We start from the raw sequence: 27,761 nt of genomic DNA on the forward strand, positions 1-27,761 counted from the left end.
ATGCAGGCGGAATCGCCCGTAACGTCTCCGAAATGTGATTTGTTAGACTCGTGTGGTAAATTTCGGGTGCTGGTTGGGGTCACGGGTAGTGTGGCAGCTCTCAAAGTGCCTCTGTTGGTCTCCCAACTCCTAGAGTTACCCGGGGTAAGTAGACAGGTCATCCAACTGGGATGGGTTTCCTGCTAGCTGTATTTTGGATTCATGAGTCAGCGTTACTCAAACAAGTATGGTGTCAAACGTTGCTCTCTGTCACCTGCACATGCATGGTTATACCGCTGGAGGACGATGGTCACCTTGTATCAAACCAAACGCTCTATTTATTATGCAACTAACAGAAACTGACGGGGAAATCCCCCCCCCCCCAAAAAAAAATAATTATTTACGTGTCCTAGAGGTGCAGTCACGACGTTACACTTCTAATATCAGGTCATATCAGCATTAACCCGAACGTAACAGGCTAATGCTACCACATCCGGTTTTCAGTAGAAAAGGAAGCTAGGTTGGATTAGCTCTATCCCCGAAAATCTGTTATGTAGATAGGCCTAGATAATCAACACTTCTAATAGCAGGTAATATCTAGGCCGAGCTAAATTATCAAACCCCATAACGGCCCCCCAATGAATTTATCAACTTCAGTTTACCTTGAAGAATATCATCATGTCCAATTATGGGCATTTGTAGAGGCACAAACAGAGGTAAATCACAGATTAGGTTCGGACATCAACCATAAAAAAAATAATCTTCATATCTGAACTGTAACACTGCAATATAATTAATAATTCATCTATTTGTTCATGCTTTCATGTCATGGTTATTCCGCTACCTAAGAATAGTAAAGCCCACTTTACTGGCTCAAATAGCCAACCAATCAGTCTGTTACCAACCCTTAGTAAACTTCTGGGAAAAATGGTGTTTGACCAGAAACGATGCTATTTCACAGTAAACAAATTGACAACAGACTTTCAGCTTATAGGGAAGGACACTCAGCAAGCACAGCACTTTGATGATTGGCTGAGACTGTGGGGGCTGTTTTTGTTAGACTTCAGTGCAGCTTTTGACATGATTGATCATAGTCTACTGCTGGAAAAACTGATGTGTTATGGCTTTACACCCCCTGCGATAATGGGGATAAAGAGTTACCTGTCTAACAGATCACAGACTTAATGTATTGTAGATATGTGGTAGTAGTGGTCTGAGGTAACACACTTAATGTATTGTAGATATGTGGTAGTAGAGTAGTGGTCTGAGGTAACACACTTAATGTATTGTAGATATGTGGTAGTAGAGGTCTGAGGTAACACACTTAATGTATTGTAGATATGTGGTAGTAGTGGTCTGAGGTAACACACTTAATGTATTGTAGATATGTGGTAGTAGAGTAGTGGTCTGAGGTAACACACTTAATGTATTGTAGATATGTGGTAGTAGAGGTCTGAGGTAACACACTTAATGTATTGTAGATATGTGGTAGTAGTGGTCTGAGGTAACACACTTAATGTATTGTAGATATGTGGTAGTAGTGGTCTGAGGTAACACACTTAATGTATTGTAGATATGTGGTAGTAGAGGTCTGAGGTAACACACTTAATGTATTGTAGATATGTGGTAGTAGAGGTCTGAGGTAACACACTTAATGTATTGTAGATATGTGGTAGTAGTGGTCTGAGGTAACACACTTAATGTATTGTAGATATGTGGTAGTAGAGTAGTGGTCTGAGGTAACACACTTAATGTATTGTAGATATGTGGTAGTAGAGTAGTGGTCTGAGGTAACACACTTAATGTATTGTAGATATGTGGTAGTAGAGTAGTGGTCTGAGGTAACACACTTAATGTATTGTAGATATGTGGTAGTAGAGGTCTGAGGTAACACACTTAATGTATTGTAGATATGTGGTAGTAGAGGTCTGAGGTAACACACTTAATGTATTGTAGATATGTGGTAGTAGTGGTCTGAGGTAACACACTTAATGTATTGTAGATATGTGGTAGTAGAGGTCTGAGGTAACACACTTAATGTATTGTAGATATGTGGTAGTAGTGGTCTGAGGTAACACACTTAATGTATTGTAGATATGTGGTAGTAGTGGTCTGAGGTAACACACTTAATGTATTGTAGATATGTGGTAGTAGAGGTCTGAGGTAACACACTTAATGTATTGTAGATATGTGGTAGTAGTGGTCTGAGGTAACACACTTAATGTATTGTAGATATGTGTTAGTAGATATGTGGTAGTAGAGTAGTGGTCTGAGGTAACACACTTAATGTATTGTAGATATGTGGTAGTAGAGTAGTGGTCTGAGGTAACACTTAATGTATTGTAGATATGTGGTAGTAGAGGTCTGAGGTAACACACTTAATGTATTGTAGATATGTGGTAGTAGAGTAGTGGTCTGAGGTAACACACTTAATGTATTGTAGATATGTGGTAGTAGAGTAGTGGTCTGAGGTAACACACTTAATGTATTGTAGATATGTGGTAGTAGAGGTCTGAGGTAACACACTTAATGTATTGTAGATATGTGGTAGTAGTGGTCTGAGGTAACACACTTAATGTATTGTAGATATGTGGTAGTAGAGTAGTGGTCTGAGGTAACACACTTAATGTATTGTAGATATGTGGTAGTAGTGGTCTGAGGTAACACACTTAATGTATTGTAGATATGTGGTAGTAGAGTAGTGGTCTGAGGTAACACACTTAATGTATTGTAGATATGTGGTAGTAGTGGTCTGAGGTAACACACTTAATGTATTGTAGATATGTGGTAGTAGAGGTCTGAGGTAACACACTTAATGTATTGTAGATATGTGTTAGTAGATATGTGGTTGATCCTAGGGGAGAGGTGTTAGGGGTTAAGGGTTGGTTTGTGTTTCAAGGTTGGAATAACACCCTTATTGTGCCCGTTTGCAGGTGGATGTGCGTGTCGTCACTACAGAACACGCCAAGCACTTCTACGACCCAGCCGAGGTGGCTGTCAGCGTCTACAGCGACGCAGATGAGTGGGAGGTTAGTTATCAAACACAGGTCCAGTCGAGATAAGATAGAGCTTAGGTCTAATTGACATACAACGTTTTTTTTTTTTGTTGTTGCATTTTAGCCTATCCTAACCCTTTTCCTAACCTTATCCTAATTATCCTAACCCGCTGCGTAAATTCTCCTAACCTGCTATGAAAAGTCCATTCTGACATAAGCAGTATACCATCTAGTGAAAACCTCAGACACAGGGTTTATTCGTGTAGAGTTATAATTGACTTGTAGTTGACTGGCCGGCAGGTAGCCTAGGGGTTATTGGGGCAGGTAGCCTAGGGGTTATTGGGGCAGGTAGCCTAGGGGTTATTGGGGCAGGTAGCCTAGGGGTTATTGGGGCAGGTAGCCTAGGGGTTATTGGGGCAGGTAGCCTAGGGGTTATTGGGGCAGGTAGCCTAGGGGTTATTGGGGCAGGTAGCCTGGGGGTTATTGGGGCAGGTAGCCTAGGGGTTATTGGGGCAGGTAGCCTAGGGGTTATTGGGGCAGGTAGCCTAGGGGTTATTGGGGCAGGTAGCCTAGGGGTTATTGGGGCAGGTAGCCTAGGGGTTATTGGGGCAGGTAGCCTAGGGGTTATTGGGGCAGGTAGCCTAGGGGTTATTGGGGCAGGTAGCCTAGGGGTTATTGGGCCAGGTAGCCTAGGGGTTATTGGGCCAGGTAGCCTAGGGGTTATTGGGCCAGGTAGCCTAGGGGTTATTGGGCCAGGTAGCCTAGGGGTTATTGGGGCAGGTAGCCTAGGGGTTATTGGGGCAGGTAGCCTGGGGGTTATTGGGGCAGGTAGCCCGGGGGTTATTGGGGCAGGTAGCCCGAGGGTTATTGGGCCAGGTAGCCTAGGGGTTATTGGGCCAGGTAGCCTAGGGGTTATTGGGGCAGGTAGCCTAGGGGTTATTGGGGCAGGTAGCCTAGGGGTTATTGGGGCAGGTAGCCTAGGGGTTATTGGGGCAGGTAGCCTAGGGGTTATTGGGGCAGGTAGCCTAGCGGTTAAAGCGTCAACCCGAAAGGTCGCTGGTTCGAATACCTTAGCCGAGAAGGGGAAAAATCTGTCGATGTGCCCTTGAGCAAGGCACTCAATCCAAATGGCTCTAGTCGCGACGTACTACTATGGCTGACCCTGTAAAACAACACATGCACCTATACGGTGACAATAAAATATATATATACTGTTTTCTTTACTGGTCCTATATTTCCAAATCTAATTGCGATAAAAACACAGTTTGGAAATCAAATGTCTGCTGCTGAAAAGAGAAGACGAATATGTCTATAGTTAGGCTACCAAAATATTTTCTCAACGTGTTCGGTAAATGTTGACTGGACTCTATTGGACCCCTGTGGGGTTGGCAGGTAGGAATCTGGGTTTGGCAGGTAGGAATCTGGGTTTGGCAGGTAGGAATCTGGGGTTGGCAGGTAGGAATCTGGGGTTGGCAGGTAGGAATCTGGGGTTGGCAGGTAGGAATCTGGGTTTGGCAGGTAGGAATCTGGGTTTGGCAGGTAGGAATCTGGGTTTGGCAGGTAGGAATCTGGGTTTGGCAGGTAGGAATCTGGGTTTGGCAGGTAGGAATCTGGGTTTGGCAGGTAGGAATCTGGGGTTTGGCAGGTAGGAATCTGGGGTTAGCGGGTAGGAATCTGGGGTTAGCAGGTAGGAATCTGGGTTTGGCAGGTAGGAATCTGGGTTTGGTAGGTAGGAATCTGGGTTTGGTAGGTAGGAATCTGGGTTTGGTAGGTAGGAATCTGGGTTTGGCAGGTAGGAATCTGGGTTTGGCAGGTAGGAATCTGGGGTTGGCAGGTAGGAATCTGGGGTTGGCAGGTAGGAATCTGGGTTTGGCAGGTAGGAATCTGGGGTTTGGCAGGTAGGAATCTGGGGTTTGGCAGGTAGGAATCTGGGGTTAGCGGGTAGGAATCTGGGGTTAGCAGGTAGGAATCTGGGTTTGGCAGGTAGGAATCTGGGTTTGGTTGGTAGGAATCTGGGTTTGGTAGGTAGGAATCTGGGTTTGGTAGGTAGGAATCTGGGTTTGGCAGGTAGGAATCTGGGTTTGGCAGGTAGGAATCTGGGTTTGGCAGGTAGGAATCTGGGTTTGGCAGGTAGGAATCTGGGTTTGGCAGGTAGGAATCTGGGTTTGGCAGGTAGGAATCTGGGTTTGGCAGGTAGGAATCTGGGTTTGGCAGGTAGGAATCTGGGTTTGGCAGGTATTAATATGGGTTTGACAGGTATTAATCTGGGTTTGGTAGGTAGGAATCTGGGTTTGGCAGGTAGGAATCTGGGTTTCGGCAGGTAGGAATCTGGGTTTCGGCAGGTAGGAATCTGGGGTTTGGCAGGTAGGAATCTGGGTTTGGCAGGTAGGAATCTGGGTTTAGCAGGTGGGAATCTGGGGTTAGCGGGTAGGAATCTGGGTTTGGCGGGTAGGAATCTGGGTTTGGCGGGTAGGAATCTGGGGTTGGCGGGTAGGAATCTGGGGTTGGCAGGTAGAACTCAGTGGGTTGGCAGGTAGGACTCAGTGGGGTTGGCAGGTAGGAATCTGGGTTTGGCAGGTAGAACTCAGTGGGTTGGCAGGTAGGACTCAGTGGGGTCGGCAGGTAGGTGGGGTCGGCAGGTAGAGCGCAGTGGGGTCGGCAGGTAGAACTCAGTGGGGTTGGTCATTACCCAGGCCTACATCTCTTAGGGGATATCTATACCTAACCCTACATGACTCACTAGGCTAATCCTAAAATAATCCTGGAGCAACGCCAGTGACTTTGAAAACCGTTGGTCTGCATTGTGCTCACAGAGTCTAGGGATTAAGTTGGCACCTGCAGAAGTATTGAAACAGAACCACAGCTAGCTATATCCAGGCTGACGCGACTCACGTGGACCACAGCGAGGGAGAGCTGTGAAGACTTCGAGGGAGGTGACAGACAAAACTAGCAACCCCTCGACTGAAGATCGTATACATCGTTCTATTAATCCTCAGTGACCACTCGCTGTGTTAGACAGCTACTAAATTCCGGGGTTAGATTCTCACCGTGTGAGTTATCCTCCAACGCTAATTAGCCACACAGTATGGGTTAGCCTCCAACGCTGATTAGCCACACAGTATGGGTTAGCCCCGCTAACTTCCTGTCCTGCGATCACTATAGCTGGATGAATGGCGATATGGCCTAAATTAGCATCTAAATTCTTTTCACATTTATGATTCACGATAATATGGTATCTCCATTTTTTATTCATTTTTGTATTTCCTTTAAATTGCACCATAACTTTTATTTAAAGGTCAAATACACTGCATTTCAAACAGTTGAATAGTTATGAAAACACCCTACTGTTTGAAAAGCATGTTAGCCTGTCCACTTGAAATCACGTGGCATACCTTTATTTCTCAGAATAAAATGGGCATCGCTGCGTAAAAGGGAACGTATCCTCTATTAGAGTGAAATTGTGTTTTAAATCAAATCCCATGTTATTGGTCACATACACAGGGTTAGCAGATGTTAATGCGAGTGTAGCGAAATGCTTGTGCTTTTAGTTCCAACAATGCAGTAATAACCAACAAGTAATCTAACCTAACAATTTCACAACAACTACCTTATACACACAAGTGTAAAGGGATAAAGAATATGTACATAAAGATATATGAATGAGTGATGGTACAGAACGGCATAGGCAAGATGCAGTAGATGGTATAGAGTACAGTATATATATATGAGATGAGTAATGTATGGTATGTAAACATTATATTAAGTGGCATTGTTTAAAGTGGCTAGTGATACATTTTTTACATAAATTTCCATTATTAAAGTGGCTGGAGTTGAGTGTCCATGTGACCGATTCGGTTGGACCAAACCTAAAATACAAATAACGAGTTGAAAGCGCTTATCAGAGAGAAAGATGTGATTTCTCAGCATTGTTAGCGTGAGGGACAGGGGCTTGGTGTGTGTAAAACATAAGAGGGAGAGGCAAAGCGAGAAGTTTAACTCTCGCTAAAATCTGTCCAAAAGAAGCCCAATGCGTTGCTATGTGTTTATTTTGGACCTTAAGAGCCAATTTATTCTTGATCCGAAAATGTTGTCGGATATGGATGATGTGACACAATTATCGGCGCCCCCGGATGTACGCAGAGGACAAATTGAACTCGCTGTGCGCTTCTCTAATGTTGTAACAATGCGGAAGGCTCTATATAGTTCCGCATTGACATGATTGGTTGACTGTAGGTGAGGGGGCGGGAGGTCGTAAATAAACACAAACTCACTTCCTTGACAACTTCCTTGACAACAGCTCTGCACTGCTCAGCGTAGTGCAAGAAGTATGAAGAGGCCATATCACACCGTAAAATGCTGCGCGGCCAATGCAGACGTCGGATTGACTTTAAACTTGTCGTCTCCCCGCCTCTGGGACAACGACTCCCGTTGTTAAGGCAGAGACGTGCATGTCTTCATTATATACCGATCTCTGGTGTAAATGGGGAGGTGCACACAGCGCAGAGGAGTGAAGGAGACTAACAAATAAAGGCATTTGGAACTTCGGGCGAAAACATACATTTAAATTTAATGAAATGAATTCAATATGAAGGCCCAGTCCCGACGGTGCTTTAGCAGGGGGGTAGCGGTGATGCTAACGCTATAACCCTCTGACTCGGAACAGGATATTATTAAGCAAACAGCATCAGCTTCTATTTTTGATTCAAACGTGCTTTTGGAAATTATCGGGTCTGTATAAATCATAGACATAAGGCGTGTCCCTATTTAATTCATAAAAAAAATATATGTAACCTTTATTTAACTAGGCATGTCAGTTAATTAAGAACAAATTCTTATTTACAATGACGGCCTACCAAAAGGCAAAAGACCTCCTGTGGAGAAAGGGGCCTTGGATTAAAAATGACAAATAAATACAATATATATATAGGACAAAACACACATCACAACAAGAGAGACAACACAACACTACGTAAAGAAATCGCCTTGGTGTTGTACACCAGTATCTGGAAAAATATATATACACTGAACAAAAATATAATTGCAACATGCAACAATTTTCAACGATTTTACTCAGGAAATCAGTCAAGTGGAATTAATTCATTAGGAACTAATCTACCATATTTCACATAACTGGGTAGGAGGTGGACCAGTATATCATATATAGAACCAGTCAAGACACCTTGTAGAGTCCATGCCCCGAAGAATTGAGGCTGTTCTGAGGACAAAAAGGGTGGGAGGTGGGGGTTGGTTTGCAAATCAATATTAGGAAGGTGTTCCTAATGTTTGCTATAGTCAGTGTACAGTATATTCATGCTACACACACACACACATCACAACTGCTGCTTATCAGAATCGTATTATGATTGCTAAATACTGCTCAGTTTATACACTGCCCCCCCCCCCCCATCTCCAATACACGTGTAAATATTGGACTGTAAATTGTCTTCCTGTATTATATTGATGCTAAATGTCTATTCTACTGACATTTACTTTATCTTGGTATTATTATCTTTTATGTCTTATTGTTGTTGTATTGTCCAGAAGGAACCTGCAATTTGATTGGACGGTGTATACCATGTGTATCCTGTACATACAACTAATACAACTTGAAAAACTCCTGATAAATAGGCAATCTAACAGTTGAGTCTGTCAGTGAACAGCAACTAAAACCTTTTTTGCAATATTTTATATATACAATCACTGGATAAACAGTGTTTATGGAAAACAAGTGGCTGAAAAGAGAAGACTCTCTAATCTATCTGACTAAGACTAAGTCTCCAGTCATGTAAATTATGTTGCATTGCATGACAGGTCTTTATAAAAGGACATTATTCTTCAATAATGCAAATCCTAGAAGAGGCCTGTGGACCTAGATGTGATAATGTATCTGATAATGTCTTGATAGTGTTCCTATTGTCCCATAGCTGCAGACCCAGATGTGATAATGTATCTGATAATGTCTTGATAGTGTTCCTATTGTCCCATAGCTGTGGACCCAGATGTGATAATGTCTTGATAGTGTTCCTATGGTCCTGTAGCTGTGGACCCAGATGTGATAATGTCTTGATAGTGTTCCTATTGTCCCATAGCTGCAGACCCAGATGTGATAATGTATCTGATAATGTCTTGATAGTGTTCCTATTGTCCCATAGCTGTGGACCCAGATGTGATAATGTCTCTGATAATGTCTTGATAGTGTTCCTATTGTCCCATAGCTGTGGACCTAGATGTGATAATGTCTCTGATAATGTCTTGATAGTGTTCCTATTGTCCCATAGCTGTGGACCTAGATGTGATAATGTCTCTGATAATGTCTTGATAGTGTTCCTATTGTCCCATAGCTGTGGACCTAGATGTGATAATGTCTCTGATAATGTCTTGATAGTGTTCCTATTGTCCGTTGCTGTGGACCTAGATGTGATAATGTCTTGATAGTGTTCCTATTGTCCCATAGCTGTGGACCCAGATGTGATAATGTCTCTGATAATGTCTTGATAGTGTTCCTATTGTCCCATAGCTGTGGACCTAGATGTGATAATGTCTCTGATAATGTCTTGATAGTGTTCCTATTGTCCCATAGCTGTGGACCCAGATGTGATAATGTATCTGATAATGTCTTGATAGTGTTCCTATTGTCCCATAGCTGTGGACCCAGATGTGATAATGTCTTGATAGTGTTCCTATGGTCCCGTAGCTGTGGACCCAGATGTGATAATGTCTTGATAGTGTTCCTATTGTCCCATAGCTGCAGACCCAGATGTGATAATGTATCTGATAATGTCTTGATAGTGTTCCTATTGTCCCATAGCTGTGGACCCAGATGTGATAATGTCTCTGATAATGTCTTGATAGTGTTCCTATTGTCCCATAGCTGTGGACCTAGATGTGATAATGTCTCTGATAATGTCTTGATAGTGTTCCTATTGTCCCATAGCTGTGGAGCTAGATGTGATAATGTCTCTGATAATGTCTTGAAAATGTGTTCCTATTGTCCCGTAGCTGTGGACCTAGATGTGATAATGTATCTGATAATGTCTTGATAGTGTTCCTATTGTCCCATAGCTGTGGACCTAGATGTGATAATGTATCTGATAATGTCTTGATAGTGTTCCTATTGTCCCATAGCTGTGGACCCAGATGTGATAATGTATCTGATAATGTCTTGATAGTGTTCCTATTGTCCCATAGCTGTGGACCCAGATGTGATAATGTCTTGATAGTGTTCCTATTGTCCCATAGCTGTGGACCCAGATGTGATAATGTCTTGATAGTGTTCCTATGGTCCCGTAGCTGTGGACCCAGATGTGATAATGTCTTGATAGTGTTCCTATTGTCCCGTAGCTGTGGACCTAGATGTGATAATGTCTCTGATAATGTCTTGAAAATGTGTTCCTATTGTCCCATAGCTGTGGACCCAGATGTGATAATGTCTCTGATAATGTCTTGAAAATGTGTTCCTATTGTCCCATAGCTGTGGACCCAGATGTGATAATGTATCTGATAATGTCTTGATAGTGTTCCTATTGTCCCATAGCTGTGGAGCTAGATGTGATAATGTCTCTGATAATGTCTTGAAAATGTGTTCCTATTGTCCCATAGCTGTGGACCCAGATGTGATAATGTATCTGATAATGTCTTGATAGTGTTCCTATTGTCCCATAGCTGTGGACCCAGATGTGATAATGTATCTGATAATGTCTTGATAGTGTTCCTATTGTCCCATAGCTGTGGACCTAGATGTGATAATGTATCTGATAATGTCTTGATAGTGTTCCTATTGTCCCATAGCTGTGGACCCAGATGTGATAATGTATCTGATAATGTCTTGATAGTGTTCCTATTGTCCCGTAGCTGTGGACCCAGATGTGATAATGTCTCTGATAATGTCTTGATAGTGTTCCTATTGTCCCGTAGCTGTGGACCTAGATGTGATAATGTCTCTGATAATGTCTTGAAAATGTGTTCCTGTTGTCCCATAGCTGTGGAGCCAGCGTTCTGACCCTGTGCTGCACATAGAGCTGAGACGCTGGGCTGACCTCCTCGTTATAGCCCCTCTGGACGCTAACACACTGGGGAAGATCGCCAGCGGCATCTGTGACAACTTACTGGTGAGATATTGTACTGGTAGACTGACAGGACATGGCTCCTCCGTAGCTAGACAGACTGCCTGTCAACGGAACATGGATCCTCCGTAGGTAGACAGACTGCCTGTCAACGGGACATGGATCCTCTGTAGCTAGACAGACTGCCTGTCAACAGGGACATGGATCCTCAGTAGCTAGACAGACTGCCTGTCAACAGGGACATGGACCCTCCGTAGCTAGACAGACTGCCTGTCAACAGGACATGGATCCTCCGTAGCTAGACAGACTGCCTGTCAACGGGACATGGATCCTCCGTAGCTAGACAGACTGCCTGTCAACGGGACATGGAACCTCCGTAGCTAGACAGACTGCCTGTCAACGGGACATGGATCCTCCGTAGCTAGACAGACTGCCTGTCAACGGGACATGGATCCTCCGTAGCTAGACAGACTGCCTGTCAACAGGACATGGATCCTCCGTAGCTAGACAGACTGCCTGTCAACAGGACATGGCTCCTCCGTAGCTAGACAGACTGCCTGTCAACAGGACATGGATCCTCCGTAGCTAGACAGACTGCCTGTCAACAGGACATGGATCCTCCGTAGCTAGACAGACTGCCTGTCAACAGGACATGGATCCTCCGTAGCTAGACAGACTGCCTGTCAACAGGACATGGATCCTCTGTAGTTAGACTGCCTGTCAACAGGACATGGATCCTCTGTAGCTAGACAGACTGCCTGTCAACAGGACATGGCTCCTCCGTAGCTAGACAGACTGCCTGTCAACAGGACATAGATCCTCCGTAGCTAGACAGACTGCCTGTCAACGGGACATGGATCCTCCGTAGCTAGACAGACTGCCTGTCAACGGGACATGGATCCTCCGTAGCTAGACAGACTGCCTGTCAACGGGACATGGATCCTCCGTAGCTAGACAGACTGCCTGTCAACGGGACATGGATCCTCCGTAGCTAGACAGACTGCCTGTCAACGGGACATGGATCCTCCGTAGCTAGACAGACTGCCTGTCAACAGGACATGGATCCTCCGTAGCTAGACAGACTGCCTGTCAACGGGACATGGATCCTCCGTAGCTAGACAGACTGCCTGTCAACGGGACATGGATCCTCCGTAGCTAGACAGACTGCCTTTAAACGGGACATGGATCCTCCGTAGCTAGACAGACTGCCTGTCAACAGGACATGGATCCTCCGTAGCTAGACAGACTGCCTGTCAACGGGACATGGATCCTCCGTAGCTAGACAGACTGCCTGTCAACAGGACATGGCTCCTCCGTAGCTAGACAGACTGCCTGTCAACAGGACATGGATCCTCCGTAGCTAGACAGACTGCCTGTCAACAGGACATGGATCCTCCGTAGCTAGACAGACTGCCTGTCAACAGGACATGGATCCTCCGTAGCTAGACAGACTGCCTGTCAACAGGACATGGATCCTCCGTAGCTAGACAGACTGCCTGTCAACAGGACATGGATCCTCCGTAGCTAGACAGACTGCCTGTCAACAGGACATGGATCCTCTGTAGTTAGACTGCCTGTCAACAGGACATGGATCCTCTGTAGCTAGACAGACTGCCTGTCAACAGGGCATGGATCCTCCGTAGCTAGACAGACTGCCTGTCTACAGGACATGGATCCTCCGTAGCTAGACAGACTGCCTGTCAACGGGACATGGCTCCTCCGTAGCTAGACAGACTGCCTGTCAACGGGACATGGATCCTCCGTAGCTAGACAGACTGCCTGTCAACGGGACATGGATCCTCTGTAGCTAGACAGACTGCCTGTCAACGGGACATGGATCCTCTGTAGCTAGACAGCCTGTCAACAGGACATGGCTGGGATGCTGCTACTCCAATGCGTTTTGAGGAGGCAAGGAAAGAGGACTTGAGGAATCAAGGAAATACGTGTGTGGTGGCTGGAACACCAGTCCTCCTCTACTGTTCTGTCATGCTATGAACACTACCATGAACACTACCATGAACACTACTATACTCACTACCATGAACACTACCACGAACACTACTATACTCACTACCATGAACACTACTATACTCACTACCATGAACACTACCATGAACACTACTATACTCACTACCATGAACACTACCATGCACACTACTATACTCACTACCATGAACACTACCATGAACACTACCATGAACACTACTATACTCACTACCATGAACACTACCATGAACACTACTATACTCACTACCATGAACACTACCATGAACACTACTATACTCACTACCATGAACACTACCATGAACACTACCATGAACACTACTATACTCACTACCATGAACACTACCATGAACACTACTATACTCACTACCATGAACACTACCATGAACACTACCATGAACACTACCATGAACACTACTATACTCACTACCATGAACACTACCATGAACACTACTATACTCACTACCATGAACACTACCCTGAACACTACCATGAACACTACCCTGAACACTACCATGAACACTACCATGAACACTACTATACTCACTACCATGAACACTACCATAAACACTACTATACTCACTACCATGAACACTACCATGAACACTACCCTGAACACTACTATACTCACTACCATGAACACTACTATACTCACTACCATGAACAATACCATGAACACTACTATACTCACTACTATGAACACTACTATACTCACTACCATGAACACTACCATGAACACTACTATACTCACTACCATGAACACTACTATACTCACTACCATGAACACTACTATACTCACTACCATGAACACTACTATACACACTACCATGAACACTACTCTACTCACTACCATGAACACTACCATGAACACTAATATACTCACTACCATGAACACTACTATACTCACTACCATGAACACTACTATACTCACTACCATGAACACTACTATACCACTACCATGAACACTACTATACTCACTACCATGAACACTACTATACTCACTACCCTGAACACTACCATGAACACTACTATACACACTACCATGAACACTACTATACACACTACCATGAACACTACCATGAACACTACTATACTCACTACCATGAACACTACCATGAACACTACTATACTCACTACCATGAACACTACCATGAACACTACCCTGAACACTACCATGAACACTACCATGAACACTACCCTGAACACTACCATGAACACTACCCTGAACACTACCATGAACACTGCCCTGAACACTACCATGAACGCTACCATGAACACTACTATACTCACTACCATGAACACTACCATAAACACTACTATACTCACTACCATGAACACTATTATACTCACTACCATGAAAACTACTATACACACTACCATGAACACTACTATACTCACTACCATGAACACTACCATGAACATGAACACTACTATACTCACTACCATGAACACTACCATGAACACTACCATGAACACTAATATACACACTACCATGAACACTACTATACACACTACCATGAACACTACCATGAACACTACCATGAACACTACTATACTCACTACCATGAACACTACCATGAACACTACTATACTCACTACCATGAACACTACCATGAACACTACCCTGAACACTACCATGAACACTACCCTGAACACTACCATGAACACTACCATGAACACTACCATGAACACTACTATACTCACTACCATGAACACTACCATAAACACTACTATACTCACTACTATGAACACTACTATACTCACTACCATGAACACTACCATGAACACTACCATGAACACTAATATACACACTACCATGAACACTACTATACACACTACCATGAACACTACCATGAACACTACCATGAACACTACCATGAACACTACTATACTCACTACCATGAACACTACCCTGAACACTACCCTGAACACTACCATGAACACTACCCTGAACACTACCATGAACACTACCATGAACACTACCATGAACACTACTATACTCACTACCATGAACACTACCATAAACACTACTATACTCACTACCATGAACACTACCATGAACACTACTATACTCACTACCATGAACACTACCATGAACACTACCATGAACACTACCCTGAACACTACTATACTCACTACCATGAACACTATTATACTCACTACCATGAACACTACTATACTCACTACCATGAACACTACTATACTCACTACCATGAACACTACCATGAACACTACTATACTCACTACCATGAACACTACTATACTCACTACCATGAACACTACTATACTCACTACCATGAACACTACTATACACACTACCATGAACACTACCATAAACACTACTATACTCACTACCATGAACACTACCATGAACACTACTATACTCACTACCATGAACACTACTATACGCACTACCATGAACACTACTATACACACTACCATGAACACTACTATACACACTACCATGAACACTACTATACTCACTACCATGAACACTACTATACTCACTACCCTGAACACTACCATGAACACTACCATGAACACTACTATACACACTACCATGAACACTACTATACTCACTACTATGAACACTACTATACACACTACCATGAACACTACTATACACACTACCATGAACACTACTATACACACTACCATGAACACTACCATGAACACTACCATGAACACTACTATACTCACTACCATGAACACTACTATACACACTACCATGAACACTACCCTGAACACTACCATGAACACTACCATGAACACTACTATACACACTACCATGAACACTACTATACACACTACCATGAACACTACCATGAACACTACTATACACACTACCCTGAACACTACCCTGAACACTACCCTGAACACTACCATGAACAGTACTATACACACTACCCTGAACACTACCCTGAACACTACCATGAACACTACCATGAACACTACTATACACACTACCATGAACACTACTCTGAACACTACTATAAACACTACCCTGAACACTACCATGAACACTACTATAAACACCACCATGAACACTACCCTGATCACTACTATGACCATGAACACTACTATGAACACTACTATGAACACTACCCTGAACACTACCATGAACACTACTATGAACACTACCATGAACACTACCATGAACACTACCCTGATCACTACTATGACCATGAACACTACTATAAACACTACCATGAACACTACCATGAACACTACTATAAACACTACCATGAACACCACCCTGAACACTACCATGAACACTACTATACTCACTACCATGAACTCTACCATGAACACTACTATACACACTACCATGAACACTACTATACTCACTACCATGAACACTACCATGAACACTACTATACACACTACCATGAACACTACTATACACACTACCATGAACAATACTATACACACTACCATGAACACTACTATACACACTACCATGAACACTACCATGAACACTACCATGAACACTACTATACTCACTACCATAAACACTACTATACTCACTACTATGAACACTACTATACTCACTACCATGAACACTACTATACACACTACCATGAACACTACTATACACACTACCATGAACACTACTCTACTCACTACCATGAAAACTACTATACACACTACCATGAACACTACCATGAACACTACTATACACACTACCATGAACACTACCATGAACACTACCATGAACACTACTATACTCACTACCATGAACACTATTATACTCACTACCATGAACACTACTATACTCACTACCATGAACACTACTATACTCCCTACCATGAACACTACCATGAACACTACTATACTCACTACCATGAACACTACCATGAACACTACTATACTCACTACCATGAACACTACTATACACACTACCATGAACACTACCATAAACACTACTATACTCACTACCATGAACACTACCATGAACACTACTATACTCACTACCATGAACACTACTATACGCACTACCATGAACACTACTATACACACTACCATGAACACTACTATACACACTACCATGAACACTACTATACTCACTACCATGAACACTACTATACTCACTACCCTGAACACTACCATGAACACTACCATGAACACTACCATGAACACTACCATGAACACTACTATACTCACTACCATGAACACTACCATGAACACTACTATACACACTACCATGAACACTACTATACTCACTACCATGAACACTACTATACTCACTACCCTGAACACTACCATGAACACTACTATACTCACTACCATGAACACTACCATGAACACTACTATACACACTACCATGAACACTACTATACACACTACCATGAACACTACCATGAACACTACTATACACACTACCATGAACACTACTATACACACTACCCTGAACACTACCCTGAACACTACCCTGAACACTACCATGAACACTACTCTGAACACTACTATAAACACTACCATGAACACTACCCTGAACACTACTCTGAACACTACTATAAACACCACCATGAACACTACCCTGAACACTACTATGACCATGAACACTGCCATGAACACTACTATGAACACTACCCTGAACACTACCATGAACACTACTATGAACACTACCATGAACACTACCATGAACACTACTATAAACACTACCATGAACACCACCCTGAACACTACCATGAACACTACCATGAACACTACTCTGAACACTACCATGAACACTACCCTGAACACTACTATGACCATGAACACTGCCATGAACACTACTATGAACACTACCCTGAACACTACTATAAACACTACCATGAACACCACCCTGAACACTACCATGAACACTACTATGACCATGAACACTACCATGAACACTACCATGAACACCACCATGAACACTACCATGAACACTACTATGACCATGAACACTACTATGAACACTACTATGAACACTACTATGAACACTACCATGAACACTACCATGAACACCACCATGAACACTACCATGAACACTACCATGAACACTACCATGAACACCACCATGAACACTACCATGAACACTACTATGACCATGAACACTACTATGAACACTACCATGAAAACTACCATGAACACTACCATGAACACTACTATGACCATGAACACTACTATGAACACTACCATGAACACTACTATGACCATGAACACTACTATAAACACGACTATGAACACTACCATGAACACTACTATGACCATGAACACTACTATGTGGTGTCAACCCATTAGGCCACTCTACTATCATATACTATATTCTATTCTACTCTACTATATTCTACTGTACTCTATTCTACTGTACTTTATTCTACTGTACTGTACTCTATTCTACTGTACTCTATTCTACTGTACTCTATTCTACTGTACCGTACTCTATTCTACTGTACTTTATTCTACTGTACTGTACTCTATTCTACTGTACTCTATTCTACTGTACTGTACTCTATTCTACTGTACTCTATTCTACTGTACTCTATTCTACTGTACTCTATTCTACTGTACTCTATTCTACTCTACTGTACTCTATTCTACTGTACTGGACTCTATTCTACTGTACTCTATTCTACTGTACCGTACTCTATTCTACTGTACTGTACTCTATTCTACTGTACTGTACTCTATTCTACTCTACTAGACTCTATTCTACTGTACCGTACTCTATTCTACTGTACTCTATTCTACTGTACCGTACTCTATTCTACTGTACTTTATTCTACTGTACTGTACTCTATTCTACTGTACTCTATTCTACTGTACTGTACTCTATCCTACTGTACTCTATTCTACTGTACTCTATTCTACTGTACTCTATTCTACTGTACTGTACTCTATTCTACTGTACTCTATTCTACTGTACTCTATTCCTCTGTACTGTACTATACTCTACTGTACTATATTCTACTCTACTAGACTCTATTCTACTGTACTCTATTCTACTGTACTGTACTCTATTCTACTGTACTCTATTCTACTGTACTGGACTCTATTCTACTGTACTGTACTATACTCTACTGTACTATATTCTACTCTACTAGACTCTATTCTACTGTACTCTATTCTACTGTACTGTACTCTATTCTACTGTACTCTATTCTACTGTACTGTACTCTATTCTACTGTACTATACTCTATTCTACTCTACTAGACTCTATTCTACTGTACTGTACTCTATTCTACTCTACTGTACTCTATTCTACTGTACTCTATTCTACTGTACTCTATTCTACTGTACTCTATTCTACTGTACTATACTCTACTGTACTCTATTCTACTGTACTATACTCTACTGTACTCTATTCTACTGTACTCTATTCTACTGTACTAGACTCTATTCTACTGTACTCTATTCTACTGTACTCTATTCTACTGTACTAGACTCTATTCTACTGTACTCTATTCTACTGTACTCTATTCTACTGTACTCTATTCTACTGTACTCTATTCTACTGTACTCTATTCTACTGTACTCTATTCTACTGTACTGTACTCTATTCTACTCTACTAGACTCTATTCTACTGTACTGTACTCTATTCTACTGTACCATACTCTATTCTACTGTACTGTACTCTATTCTACTCTACTAGACTCTATTCTACTGTACTGTACTCTATTCTACTCTACTAGACTCTATTCTACTCTACTAGACTCTATTCTACTGTACTGTACTCTATTCTACTCTACTGTACTCTATTCTACTCTACTAGACTCTATTCTACTGTACTGTACTCTATTCTACTGTACCGTACTCTATTCTACTGTACTCTATTCTACTGTACCGTACTCTATTCTACTGTACTATATTCTACTCTACTAGACTCTATTCTACTGTACTCTATTCTACTGTACCGTACTCTATTCTACTGTACTCTATTCTACTGTACCGTACTCTATTCTACTGTACTCTATTCTACTGTACCGTACTCTATTCTACTGTACTATATTCTACTCTACTAGACTCTATTCTACTGTACTCTATTCTACTGTACCGTACTCTATTCTACTGTACCCTATTCTACTGTACCGTACTCTATTCTACTGTACTCTATTCTACTCTACTGTACTCTATTCTACTGTACCGTACTCTATTCTACTGTACTCTATTCTACTGTACCGTACTCTATTCTACTGTACTCTATTCTACTCTACTAGACTCTATTCTACTGTACCGTACTCTATTCTACTGTACTCTATTCTACTGTACCGTACTCTATTCTACTGTACTCTATTCTACTCTACTGTACTCTATTCTACTGTACCGTACTCTATTCTACTGTACTGTACTCTATTCTACTGTACTCTATTCTACTGTACTGGACTCTATTCTACTCTACTAGACTCTATTCTACTGTACTATATTCTATTCTACTCTACTTGACTCTATTCTACTGTACTCTATTCTACTGTACCGTACTCTATTCTACTGTACTCTATTCTACTGTACTGGACTCTATTCTACTGTACTCTATTCTACTGTACCGTACTCTATTCTACTGTACTCTATTCTACTCTACTAGACTCTATTCTACTGTACTGTACTCTATTCTACTCTACTAGACTCTATTCTACTGTACCGTACTCTATTCTACTGTACTGTACTCTATTCTACTGTACTCTATTCTACTCTACTAGACTCTATTCTACTCTACTAGACTCTATTTTACTGTACTCTATTCTACTGTACTGTACTCTATTCTACTGTACTCTCAGACTCTATTCTATTCTACTGTACTCTTCTATTCTACTATTCTACTGTACTCTACTCTCATATGTTCTATTCTACTGTATTCTACTATACTGTATTCTACTGTACTATAATCTCATATACTCTATTCTACTCTACTAGACTCTATTCTACTGTACTCTCAGACTCTATTCTACTCTACTAGACTCTATTCTACTGTACTAGACTATATTCTACTGTACTCTCAGACTCTATTCTACTCTACTAGACTCTATTCTACTAGACTCTATTCTACTGTACTGTACTCTATTCTACTGTACTCTTAAACTCTATTCTACTCTACTAGACTCTATTCTACTGTACTGTACTCTATTCTACTCTACTAGACTCTATTCTACTAGACTCTATTCTACTGTACTAGACTCTATTCTACTAGACTCTATTCTACTGTACTAGACTCTATTCTACTGTACTCTATTCTACTGTACTGTACTCTATTCTACTGTACTCTCAGACTCTATTCTATTCTACTGTACTCTTCTATTCTACTATTCTACTGTACTCTACTCTCATATGTTCTATTCTACTGTATTCTACTATACTATACTCTATTCTACTGTACTATAACTTATATACTCTATTCTACTGTACTAGACTATTCTACTGTACTCTACTATATTCTACGCTCGTACTATGTTCTACTGTACGATACTATATTCTACTGTATTCTACTCTCATATACTCTATTCTACTGTACTCTACTATGCTCTGTTTTACTATACTCTATTACACTGTAAATACTCTATTGTATTGTACTATGTTCTACTGTACTGTACTATACTCTATTGTACTCTACAATACTCCATTGCACTGTCTATACTGTATTGTACTGTACTGTTCTCCACTCTAATATACTCTAGTGTGCTCTACTGTACTATACTCTATTGCACTCTAATATACTCTATTGTACTCTACTGCATTGTGATGTACGCTACTATACTCTATTGTTCTCTACTGTACTATGCTCTACTGTACTCTGCTATACGGTACTGTAGTCCACTATACTATACTGCGATGTTCGCCGATATACTCTATTGTACTCTGCTATACTGTGGTGTACTCTACTATACTATACTGTACTCTGCTATACTGTGATGCACTTTGCTATACTCTATTGTGCTCCGCTATACTGTGATGTACTCTACTATACTCTGCTATACTGTGATGTACTCTACTATACTCTATTGTGCTCTGCCATACTGTACTCTACTATACTCTATTGTAATCTGCTATACTGTGATGTTCTCTACCACACTATATTGTACTCTGATATACTGTGGTGTACTCTGCCATACTCTGCTATGTTGGGATGTACTATACTACACTCTATTGTACTCTGCTATACTGTGATGTACTCTACTATAGTCTATTGTACTCTGCTATACTGTGATGTGCTCTACTATAGTCTATTGTACTCTGCTATACTGTGATGTGCTCTACTATACTCTATTGTACTCTGCTATACTGCGGTGTACCCTACTATACTCTATTGCGCTCTGCTATACTGTGATGTTCTCTACTATACTCTATTGTACTCTGATATACTGTGATGTACTCTACTATACTCTATTGTACTCTGCTATACTGTGATGTACTATACTATACTCTATTGTGCTCCGCTATACTGTGATGTACTCTACTATACTCTATTGTACTCTGCTATACTGTGATGTACTATACTCTACTGTACTCTGCTATACTGCAATGTACTCTACTATACTCTATTGTACTCTATTGTACTCACAGTTTATATACCTCCTACTGAAGACACTCCTCCTTACAGTTTATGGCTCCACAGGAAAGAAGGTAACCAGATACCAACCCTGATGACTCCCTTCAGGGGAACTGACCTCGACCTCATCTCCTCCTTCACCTAATCCACAGATCTCCATCTGTCTTCCCAACACGTCGCTCTCCTCTCCTCCATCAAACACATTCCAAAGCCTTCTGTCTTTCTTCAGAGAACAATTACCTTCTAACATAACACCCAGTCTCTTTCATTTCCTATCATTCTTTTACTATCTCAATAATCAAAGTTTAGCCCGATTCCAACAACTCTATTGTACTCTACTATACTCTATTGTACTACTCCACTATACTCTATTGTACTATTCTGTACTGTACTCTATTGTACTCTACTATACTCTATTGTACTATTCTGTACTGTACTCTATTGTACTATTCTGTACTGTACTCTATTGTACTGTACTCTATTGTACTCTACAATACTGTAATGTACTATACTATACTGTAATGTACTATACTCTATGGGGCTATTCTGTACTGTACTCTATTGTACTCTATGGGACTACGCTGTACTGTACTCTATTGTACTCTACTATAATGTACTGTACTATACTGTAATGTACTCTACTATACTGTGATATACTCTACTATACTCTATGGGACTATTCTGTGCTGTGCTCTATTGTACTCTACTATACTGTAATGTGATGTACTGTACTATACTGTAATGTACTGTACTCTAGTGTACTCTACTATACTGTAATGTACTGTACTCTACTATACTGTAATGTACTGTACTCTAGTGTACTATACTGTAATGTACTGTACTCTACTATACTGTAATGTACTGTACTCTAGTGTACTATACTGTAATGTACTGTACTCTACTGTAATGTACTGTACTCTAGTGTACTATACTGTAATGTACTGTACTCTACTATACTGTAATGTACTGTACTCGACTATACTGTAATGTACTGTATTGTACTATACTGTAATGTACTGTACTCTAGTGTACTCTACTGTAATGTACTGTACTCTAGTGTACTCTACTCTAATGTACTGTACTCTAGTGTACTCTACTGTAATGTACTGTACTCTACTATACTGTAATGTACTGTACTCTAGTGTACTCTACTGTAATGTACTGTACTCTAGTGTACTCTACTGTAATGTACTGTACTCTAGTGTACTCTACTGTACTGTAATGTACTGTACTCTAGTGTACTCTACTATACTGTACTCTAGTGTACTATACTGTAATGTACTGTACTCTACTGTACTCTAGTGTACTCTACTATACTGTAATGTACTGTACTCTAGTGTACTCTACTGTAATGTACTGTACTCTAGTGTACTATACTGTAATGTACTGTACTCTACTGTACTCTAGTGTACTCTAGTCTACTGTAATGTACTGTACTCTAGTGTACTCTACTGTAATGTACTGTACTCTAGTGTACTCTCCTGTAATGTACTGTACTCTAGTCTACTGTAATGTACTGTACTCTAGTCTACTGTAATGTACTGTACTCTAGTCTACTGTAATGTACTGTACTCTAGTCTACTGTAATGTACTGTACTCTTGTGTACTCTACTATACTGTAATGTACTGTACTCTAGTGTACTCTACTATACTGTAATGTACTGTACTCTAGTGTACTCTACTGTAATGTACTGTACTCTAGTGTACTATACTGTAATGTACTGTACTCTAGTGTACTCTACTGTACTGTACTGTACTCTAGTGTACTCTACTATACTGTAATGTACTGTACTCTAGTGTACTCTACTATACTGTAATGTACTGTACTCTAGTGTACTCTACTGTAATGTACTGTACTCTAGTGTACTCTACTATACTGTAATGTACTGTACTCTAGTGTACTCTACTATACTGTAATGTACTGTACTCTACTATACTGTAATGTACTGTACTCTAGTGTACTCTACTATACTGTAATGTACTCTACTCTACTATACTGTAATGTACTGTACTCTAGTGTACTCTACTATACTGTAATGTACTGTACTCTAGTGTACTCTACTATACTGCAATGTACTGTACTCTACTATACTGTAATGTACTGTACTCTAGTGTACTCTACTATACTGTAATGTACTGTACTCTACTTATTTTCAGACGTGTGTGGTGCGGGCCTGGGATACCAGGCGTCCTCTACTCTTCTGTCCAGCGATGAACACGGCTATGTGGCATCACCCCATCACCTGCCGCCAGGTGGACAGCCTTAAAGAGTTCGGCTACGTTGAGATCCCCTGTATCGCCAAGAAACTGGTCTGTGGAGACCGAGGTCTGTGCTGGTAGTTCACCACGTGTTCAGTGTTTAGATCGATGAATGGAAGCTTTCCGTTAGTCGTTCCTCACCGCTAAATTAAAACATACTGTTGTGTTCTGTCTGGACTATGGAGCTATAAACTGTACATCGTTCACCTTTGTACCTCGTTCACCTTTGTACCTAACTTGAAGTGTCACTTTACAGGTAAAGGAGCCATGGCAGAGGTGTCAACGATCGTAGATGTTGTGAACCAATTCATCCAGAAAGCTGCTGAGTCTCCTCAGGAAGGGGCAGGCCTGGTGCTGTGAGGAAGGGGCAGGCCTGGTGCTGTGAGGAAGGGGCAGGCCTGGTGCTGTGAGGAAGGGGCAGGCCTGGTGCTGTGAGGAAGGGGCAGGCCTGGTGCTGTGAGGAAGGGGCAGGCCTGGTGCTGTGAATATGAATAAACTGCAGATATTTAAACCCAGATGGACTCCTAGACCCTATGAACTTGTGGAGATCTGAGAGGATTTTGATTGGAATAGGTAGAATGCTGAAACTTCCACCTAGCCTATCAGAGGGCAAGGTGGAACTATTACCATAATGACTGCGCCTGTCAAATCTACATACATCTGCTTAAATCAATCCCTAGGGTCTAGGGGTCCGTTTGGGATTGGGCCAGGGTTTAGGGGTCCGTTTGGGATTGGGCCAGGGTCTAGGGGTCCGTTTGGGATTGGGCCAGGGTCTAGGGGTCCGTTTGGGATTGGGCCAGGGTCTAGGGCAGGGGTGTCAAACTCATTCCACGGAGGGCCTAGTGTCTGCAGGTTTTTGGTTTTTCCTTTCAATAAAGCCCTAGACAACCAGGTGTGGGGAGTTCCTAACTAATTAGTGATGTTAATTCATCAATCAAGTACAAGGGAGGAGCGAAAACCCGCAGACACTCGGCCCCCCGTGGAATGAGTTTGACACCTGTGACCTAGGGGTTTGTTTGGGATTGGGCCAGGGTCTAGGGGTCCAATTGGGCCTGGGTCTAGGGGTCCGATTGGGATTGGGCCAGGGTCTAGGGGTCCGATTGGGATTGGGCCAGGGTCTAGGGGTCCGATTGGGATTGGGCCAGGGTCTAGGGGTCCGATTGGGCCAGGGTCTAGGGGTCCGTTTGGGATTGGCCAGGGTCTAGGGGTCCGTTTGGAATTGGGCCAGGGTCTAGGGGTCCAATTGGGCCAGGGTCTAGGGGTCCGATTGGGATTGGGCCAGGGTCTAGGGGTCCAATTGGGCCAGGGTCTAGGGGTCCGATTGGGATTGGGCCAGGGTCTAGGGGTCCGATTGGGCCAGGGTCTAGGGGTCCGTTTGCGATTGGGCCAGGGTCTAGGGGTCCGTTTGCGATTGGGCCAGGGTCTAGGGGTCCGTTTGCGATTGGGCCAGGGTCTAGGGGTCCGATTGGGCCAGGGTCTAGGGGTCCGATTGGGCCAGGGTCTAGGGGTCCGATTGGGATTGGGCCAGGGTCTAGGGGTCCAATTGGGCCAGGGTCTAGGGGTCCGATTGGGATTGGGCCAGGGTCTAGGGGTTCGATTGGGATTGGGCCAGGGTCTAGGGGTCCGATTGGGCCAGGGTCTAGGGGTCCGATTGGGATTGGGCCAGGGTCTAGGGGTCCAATTGGGCCAGGGTCTAGGGGTCCGTTTGGGATTGGGCCAGGGTCTAGGGGTCCGATTGGGCCAGGGTCTAGGGGTCCGTTTGCGATTGGGCCAGGGTCTAGGGGTCCGATTGGGCCAGGGTCTAGGGGTCCGATTGGGATTGGGCCAGGGTCTAGGGGTCCGATTGGGATTGGGCCAGGGTCTAGGGGTCCGTTTGGGATTGGGCCGGGGTCTAGGGGTCCGATTGGGCCAGGGTCTAGGGGTCCGATTGGGATTGGGCCAGGGTCTAGGGGTCCAATTGGGCCAGGGTCTAGGGGTCCGTTTGGGATTGGGCCATTGACACGAAGATGAGGCATTCAGATGAAGATTGCTGCAGTTATTTGTGATGTAATCATTTGAATGTAATGAAACTGATTTTATTGAAGCCAAATGTTAAAGAGACAAGAGTTTGCAATAAATGTTTGTGTTTTAATTATCAAGGAATTTGTGTCGGATATTCTTGTTGACTTGGATTAGCAGCGACAGCTGCTATGTGAGTGTTATGTCATGCTTCTTAGTAAGGTCCCGTGGTGACTCTATAGGTTATCGCTGGCCACTCCAGAACAGTCCCCGTGTTTATTCTGTAATCATTTCTGGGTGCTTTCTGATGTGTGTTTGGGGTCATTGTCCTGCTGGAACAACAACCTTAAACGGAGACCCAGTTTTTGGACACTGAACTCCAAAACACCTGATAATTTGCTGACTTCATGATGACTTGCAGCTACTCTCCCTGGGGTTTATTATGGATCCCCATTAGTTCCTGTTGCCAAGGCAGCAGCTACTCTTCCTGGGGTTTATTATGGATCCTCATTAGTTCCTGCCAAGGCAGCAGCTACTCTTCCTGGGGTTTATTATGGATCCCCATTAGTTCCTGCCAAGGCAGCAGCTACTCTTCCTGGGGTTTATTATGGATCCCCATTAGTTCCTGCCAAGGCAGCAGCTACTCTTCCTGGGGGTTTATTATGGATCCTCATTAGTTCCTGCCAAGGCAGCAGCTACTCTTCCTGGGGTTTATTATGGATCCCCATTAGTTCCTGCCAAGGCAGCAGCTACTCTTCCTGGGGTTTATTATGGATCCCCATTAGTTCCTGCCAAGGCAGCAGCTACTCTTCCTGGGGTTTATTATGGATCCCCATGAGTTCCTGCCAAGGCAGTGGCTACTCTTCCTGGAGTTTATTATGGATCCCCATTAGTTCCTGCCAAGGCAGCAGCTACTCTTCCTGGGGTTTATTATGGATCCCCATTAGTTCCT

At 42.5% G+C, this 27,761-nt stretch overlaps 1 protein-coding gene across 1 annotated transcript; it reads left to right on the forward strand.

Moving 5' to 3' along the window:
• ppcdc (phosphopantothenoylcysteine decarboxylase) lies at positions 1 to 26,949 on the forward strand. Its single transcript, XM_055910126.1, has 5 exons — positions 1 to 144; positions 2,913 to 3,008; positions 10,955 to 11,083; positions 24,710 to 24,878; positions 25,068 to 26,949. The coding sequence occupies exons 1-5, from the start codon at positions 1 to 3 to the stop codon at positions 25,169 to 25,171; spliced, it is 642 nt and encodes a 213-aa protein (XP_055766101.1). The 3' UTR covers positions 25,172 to 26,949.
• The last annotated feature ends 812 nt before the right edge of the window (positions 26,950 to 27,761 follow it).

The sequence above is a fragment of the Salvelinus fontinalis genome, unplaced genomic scaffold (assembly GCF_029448725.1).
Source record: "Salvelinus fontinalis isolate EN_2023a unplaced genomic scaffold, ASM2944872v1 scaffold_0001, whole genome shotgun sequence".
Taxonomy (NCBI): Eukaryota; Metazoa; Chordata; class Actinopteri; order Salmoniformes; family Salmonidae; genus Salvelinus; species Salvelinus fontinalis.

Excerpts from the sequence above, each read along its gene's own strand:
- ppcdc (XM_055910126.1), top strand. The coding sequence starts at position 1 with ATGCAGGCGGAATCGCCCGTAACGTCTCCGAAATGTGATTTGTTAGAC. Across the intron at positions 3,009-10,954 it reads GCGACGCAGATGAGTGGGAG|CTGTGGAGCCAGCGTTCTGA; the intron begins GTTAGTTATCAA and ends GTTGTCCCATAG. Across the intron at positions 11,084-24,709 it reads GCATCTGTGACAACTTACTG|ACGTGTGTGGTGCGGGCCTG; the intron begins GTGAGATATTGT and ends ACTTATTTTCAG.